Source organism: Salvia splendens, chromosome 19 (genome assembly GCF_004379255.2).
Source record: "Salvia splendens isolate huo1 chromosome 19, SspV2, whole genome shotgun sequence".
Taxonomy (NCBI): domain Eukaryota; kingdom Viridiplantae; phylum Streptophyta; class Magnoliopsida; order Lamiales; family Lamiaceae; genus Salvia; species Salvia splendens.
Window position 1 is genome coordinate 27,091,956 of NC_056050.1, and position 7,143 is coordinate 27,099,098.

The 7,143-nt window shown below is 37.1% G+C and overlaps 1 protein-coding gene across 1 annotated transcript; it reads right to left on the reverse strand.

Annotated features, from left to right (window-relative positions):
• Positions 1-714: 714 nt before the first annotated feature.
• LOC121779269 (putative late blight resistance protein homolog R1A-10) lies at positions 715-2,502 on the reverse strand. The gene has a single exon (XM_042176580.1). The coding sequence runs from the start codon at positions 2,500-2,502 to the stop codon at positions 715-717; it is 1,788 nt and encodes a 595-aa protein (XP_042032514.1).
• Positions 2,503-7,143: the final 4,641 nt, after the last annotated feature.

Genomic DNA, 7,143 nt, shown 5'->3' on the forward strand with positions numbered 1-7,143 from the left:
GGCTAGACGACAAGCACACACAACAATCGAACCAAAAATTAGGCAAGACTTGTAGTACTTCCTTCGTCCCATTTAGGGTGATACGTTTTCCTTTTTAGTTTGTCCCAACTAAGATGACACATCACCTTTTTTTTGTAACCGTCTCTCTTCAATTAATACATTCAGCCACTTTTTCTCACTCATATTTATATATTTATCTTTCTTTCTCTCTCTATTTTAATACTGACCACCGCCATTCCATCAGCCCCGCCTCGGGTCTGACCCAATAAAGTGCACCGTTTTGTGTACCCTAACAACGCCATTTCAAAACGCATTGGCATGACTTATCCAAGAATAACTACTATTATAAAATAGTATATGCCTCTCAGCTATTAGAAATTTCAGATACAAAACTATCAGCAGGAAACCTTGCTTCAAAATCCCATTTTTTTTACTACAAAAATATGTTAAAATTCAATCTAATCTCACTCAAAACTGTGTGCAACTTCTTGATTCACAAATAATATTAGCTCAATTCTCCTCTAAATAAGAGCTCATATGCAAATACAATGTTTATCAAATGAAAAAAAGATGGAGAACAAATTACATAGAAACACAATGCATGATCTTACAGTAGAGAATAAGTAAGAAACAGAATGCATGCTCTTAAAAAATCAGTACATCTCTAATACATTCTGAGCTAGCTCGGTCTTGACGGTTTTCGGCATCTTCTAGTTACACGACACAAAGGTCTAATTGCTCTCCATATAGATCCTCACGTTCTTCTACTATCTTTTTCGCTGACGCAACAGCTGCTTCACTGCACCGATACAACAAAATCGATTTCAGCGTTGTTATTTCTCCAACTTCAGATGGGATTTCCTCGAGTTCGGATAAATTATGGAGACAAAGCCTCTGGAGAAGTGGAAAGTGGGAGCTGTCTGACACAATCCAATTTACTAGACCTTTACAAAACAACAACCGTAGAAACTTGAGCTTCTGAAACTGGCCTTCAATTGTTTCCCACTTGCCTGTTTGGAAGACACCATATTTTAATACGAGCTTCTCAAGAAGAGGCAATGAACCGATTTTAGGCAATATGTCTTCCAACTTTGCGCCAAACTCCGTGATATAATAGTCTACAACAATCAACTTCTTGATAGAGTTGGGGAAATTAATCCTCGGCAAAAAGTCACCACTTTGATAAAGGATGCTGCAGATTAAGCTTTCCAATTTACTGAAGCATTGAAGATAGCTTAGGCAGTTTTCTCTCCCCTTTACCGAATAGTTTGTTAAATTCAATTTCTTCACATTGGGAATTCTTTTAACCACCTCCTCATTCAATCGCAAACCCTTAACTCTTTTGAGTGTCTGCAGATTCTCCATAATGACAATGTCAACATCGTCACTAGGAGGATTTGGGAGAAACAATTCGTCCCCCGGAAATTCAAGATGCCGAAGTTGATGCAGTTTCCAAATTTCATGTGGTACATGTAGATCGTTCATAGAAGATGAACGAATAATCAATGTCTGCAGATTCCAAAGGAGATCAATTGAACTAGAGAATCTGGACTCATGATGAACACTGATAGCAAGGTACCGTGAGTTCACCAATTCAATCACCTTTTCTAGGAAATAAATATCAGAAAAACATGCTATGAATGTCCTCAACAATCGAAGATCCTGAGACAGTAGAAATTTAAGAGATGCTTCGTTGCACTTGCATATTATAGAACGAGTTTGTGACAAAGATCCTAACAACCCTGCAGTTTTAAGAACGACTCGACGTTCGCTAATATTGGCCGGAGGATCATCTCCTATGACATGGTAAAATCTTTCCATTTCAGCTTCTTTCAAACACAAATCTCTCAACAAATCATGAATTTTACAATACTTAACATTTCCAGTAGACCCCAATTCATCAACTAAAACGAGATTTCTATCAACCAATTCCTTAAAATACTCTCGCGCAAGTGTTTCCAAACATTTTCCACTCCTTGGTTTTAAAAATCCTTCAGAAACCCATAACTTCTTAAGCACCGACACACGAATACGGTAATCTTCCTTAAAAACACCCATATACAAAAAGCATGGCTTTAAATAGTTCGGCAGATAGATATAACTCATCCTCAATATTTTCAAGCAAAATCCATCGTTAGTATTAATAACAATTGAATTCAAATTTTGCTCTATGTGCTCCCAACATTTTTTTGTGCGCTCAGATTTTGCCAATAGACCTCCTATTGTAGCAATTGATAAAGGAAGTCCTTTACAATTTGCTACAATACTCTTTCCAATCATCTCCAACTCAATTGGACAACTTTCTTTCCCAAACACGGTCATACGAAATAAATCCCAACTACTAGCCTCATCTAGAAATTTCATGCCAACTATACAAGACTCGTTCAATTGAGAACTCAAGTCAGACAGCCTAGTTGTTACGATTATTCGACTCCCATTATGGTTATCAGGAAAGAAAAATTTCATCTTCTCCCACGCCTCTATGCTCCACATATCATCCATTATTACGAGATATCTCCTACCGAACAAAAACTGGTATAATTTTTGTCCCAGTTCATCCTCACTCAGATCACTACTTGAATCTCCTCCACTAGCTCGAAAAAGAACTTGTCTATGTGTTTCTTTAACATTATAAGTTTGAGAAATTGTAGTCCAAGCACGTATATTAAAGCGCTCCTTAACAAGTGCATTCTCAAATAGATTGATTCATGGCAATTACCAATGCCAGTATGCCACCCATCCCCGTGATGGGGATGATTTGGAGGTTGAGTTTATTTCCAGCGAGCTTATCTAGAACTTCAAAAAACACTTTTTTAGAGCCCACAATCACGTTCTCTTTCACAGTGGAAGAAGATGGCGTTAAGGCAGCAACAGTCCTCTGCTTGGTCTGAGCTTCAACTGCAATGCTCTTCTTCACCTCTTTGTTGATCAGATCCATTTCTTCTATCACTTTCTGTAGGTTGTGATAGAATTCATGATCTGCAACGATTGTGGATCCACTGTGAATTTGATCCACAATATGGGATTCGATAACATCCTCAGCCGCGTAAACTGCATCAGCAATGCGACGCTCCAATGGATCAGCTTCGTGGCTATCAGCAAAAGGGGAAATATAGGAATCAAGAAACTCCTGCAAGAAGGTAATGTTTTGAGTGAGGGATTGAACATGTTTTTGGTTGATAGAAATGGGAGGGGAAGGATGTTTCTCGAGGGTTTCGATGATATGCATAAGAGAAACCAAAGCTCCATAAGCAGCCATGATTAACAACTCTCTCTCTATGTGAATGAAAATGAAGTACTCTGATAGATAGAAAACCAATCTTGTATTGGACGAAGAACGCGCGTGGAGCGTTCTGAAAATCAACAAAAGATGCTATATTTGTCGGATACACACTAATTTATTATATGTTAAACTTACTTTAATTAATAGTCCAACTATTGATATGCGAACCTAGTGTGGCTAGCATTATAATTATAGGTTAAAGTTACTTTAATTATTAGGTTAATGTTACTTTAATTACTAGTCCAACTATTAATATGCGAATTTAGTGTGGCTAGTATTTTAATTACGGGATATTGACCCTTAATATCATGGAACTTTCAAAAAGTTTATTTTTTCTCACGAACTTTTAATTTGGAAAATAATATCATGATCTTTTAGCGAGTTTGTTATTTGCCACCGGCCAAAAAATTCCGACAAATAATATCATGATACATATTTTTTCGTAATTTTTCGACAACAACTTCAAGAGCTTCAAGTTTTCCATGCTTTGAGGATAGTTTTTCTTGAAGCACACCCTCCAAAATTGTTCTTCAATCTATTAATATAGTTGGAATTTTTTAGCTAGTGGGAAATAACAAACCCAGGTAAAAGTTCGTGATATTATTTGTCGAATTGAAAGTTCGTGGGAATAAACCAACTTTGTGAAAGTTCCATGATATTAGAAGCCAATATTCCTTTAATTATAGGTTAAAGTTACTTTAATTATGTCTACACATGATAATGTTAGAAAATGATTCATCTAACATTTTATAATATCAATTTAATTCTAATATTATCACGTGTGATTCACTAACATTTATTTGAAACTTCTACATAAAAGGCGTGCTCCCTCAGGTCACGCACCCCGGCGCTAAGAAATAATGAACGAAGCATCATCTCCTCGCACCCCGTTTGCGGACCGTGAGGGTTGACCAGATGATGATGAAGCACAATTTATTTCGTATGACATTTTCCCTCCAATCAATAGATCGGAAGTTTAAATTGAATCTTTTAATTAAGTCTTTAAAATCCCACCGCTAATATATTCCGTACGTCCCAAAAAGTAGTGTACTTTTTTCATTTTGATCGTCTCTTAAAATTAGTCAATTTCTATTTCTGAAAACTTTTTTCATAATGGATTACACTATCAACAATACTTTAATTATTTTCTATTTATATGTCTCATACTAACCAATTTCACACTCAAATTCGTGTCGTCACTAAAGTTTATATTGCTGGGGGACTGTGAAAGTGTATATAATACAATACATATGCAAAGTTTGCAGTGCCTAAAGAAAATAAATATCATCAGATGTATTGATACAGACCAAATAGGAGAACTCAATGATGCAAAGCATATTTTCTATTCTTTACCCCGGTTTTTATGTTAATTGTAACTCACCAAGTCGTGCTTTGAGTGTAGTTTCGGGTGTTAGAAGCTGGAAGTTCGTCGGAAATGCATAGCTGAGATTCCAGAGAGTTCGCCCGGTCGGGCGTTTTGAAGTTGCTAAACGCCCGGTCGGGCGTTTCCATTTGTGCATGCGGAGTCCAGAAAGTTCGCCCGGTCGGGCGTTATGATTTCAACTAAACGCCCGGTCGGGCGTTTCCCGCAAAGCCATCCAGAATCCTTACGCCCGGTCGGGCGATTTCCACTTCCAATTTCGCCCGGTCGGGCATGGTGATCCAACTGCATGTGGCGGTTTCTTCTCAGCGGTTTTGATGATTAAAAAGGGGGAAAATTCAGAGAGAAAGGGGGGACGACGGCTGAGGAAGAAAAGAGGAGAAGGAAGAAGAGGAAGGAAGGATCCATACTCCATCCCGGAGGAGATCATCCATCATCTAGAGTTGGAGAACACCACGGAGTTCACGGTTCACGGTTCTTTTGGTGTAATTCATTTTAGTATGTTTGGCTAGATTTCCTTCGTTGCTCCGAATATGTTGTAGGGTGAATTGTTGGATACTTTGATGATTATTATGGTTTAATTTACGTGTGATTCTTGTTTATGAATTGTTTAATTTTTCTACTAATCTTGAGACGTCTAGTTAGGTAGAATTTTCTAGCCATTATTCTATTGCCTCTTTAGCATAGATTTTGGTCGTACTCATATACAAGGAACTCGAGATTTGATACTTGTTCAGAGAGATAATCTCGAGTGGATCGATAGTTTTCATCTATAAATTTGGTTTGGTGTCTGCTGCGCTTCCGCGTGGGCATTAAGTTAAAATGAGTTAATTATCGTGTTTGACAATTGAAGAAACTAATCTAAAGCTTGCTACGCGACCTAGTGGTGGTGATAGGTTAGTGAGTAGAACTTGGGAGACGTGTTCAGCTTATCCTAGGTATACAATTCTCTTGAAGTGTTCAGCGGATAGGGAGCGTAAAACAAACTTAATCCTCTTAAGCATAGTCTTGATCGTAGTAATCCATCGAAGTATCCCAATTCATATGCCGAGACATATAGGAGCAATGCCTTTCTTCTTATCCTATTTTCTAATTTTTTTGTTTTTTTATCTTTATTTGTTTTATCATCTCTTTATTTTTTTCTTTCTCAAATTAAATAACCTACGCCTCCCTGTGGTTCGACACTCTTTTACTACAACTACATCTGTATTCTTGGTTGTAATTTTAGAGCTATTTTATTAAACTTGTGTGTTAATAATCCATTAATATAAAAGCTCGAAAATTACACATCAAGTTTTGGCGCCGCTGCCGGGGAGGCAACTGGTTATTTAATTAGGATTCTTTTTGTTTTTATTTTTGTATAGTTTTCTAACATTTTATTCCTTGTTTCAGAGTTGTAGCTAGAAGGCTAAGTCGAGCCAACGACTTTAAACAAAGGCGCTAGTTGGGAGGCAACCCAATGAGTTTTTAGTTTATTATTTTCTCTTAATAAATCGAGGGTTTTGTTCGCTCAATTCTTTCCTTCGATGTATTTTTATGAATTGAGTATTTTGTTTTCTTTTTCTTGTTTTAATTTTTCTTTTTGTAGGAGCAATAGGGAGATAGGATTCACATTCGAGCTTATGAGAAAGCACACCTACAAAGGAAAATACACCCACCCACCCACCCGAATGCACTATGGATATCACGTCAAGTTTGAGGGAGTCTTCTTTCCCTTTACTTTATATGTTCTTCTTTGCATACATTGAGGACAATGTAGCATTCAAGTGTGGGGGGATTGTGAATGATTTTTATGCATTATGCATTTTTTTTTTGGGTGTATTGCATGCTAAAGTGTTGTGGATCATGTAATTGACGGGTGCATGCTAGATCTTCGGCTTTCTGGTTGGGAATTCTTGCTTGATTTTACTTGATCTTTGAAGCTTAGGATGAATGGAATGGGTGCATGAATTTAATTGAAAGAGCATGTTGTGATTACAACCGATTTCTTGAGTTGAGGAGAGTATGAAAATCACATGACTTGTGGAAATTATCTTGGATTGATTTGCTTTATCGAGTGAAGTGCTTGCGTTCGTTTGTGTTAACGATATGGGAGGATAAGGCACTAGGATGAACTCCATGGCCAAATGATCACATGCCTAGTCCATCAAATGATCCCCTAGAAGCCACCTTGAGCTTAATTTCTTATTCTTTGTGTAAACACTTAGCCAAACACTTAACCACTGAAATAAGCCTAATTTTAGCCTCATCGATAGACCTTGCTACTATTTGGGTGCTAAATACAAGTTGAGCTTTGTGGTTTGAGTTTGAGTGTGGGTGGTGAATTGTAAAGAGTAGACATATCTAGACTTGATGTAATGTGAAAAGAATGAAGTTCTTAGAAAGGAAAGAAAAAAGAAAAAAAGACGACCTCCAAATTTGCAAAAGTCGAGGTCTTTATAAAAAAAAAAAAGAAAGAAAAAGAATAAGTTGATGAAAT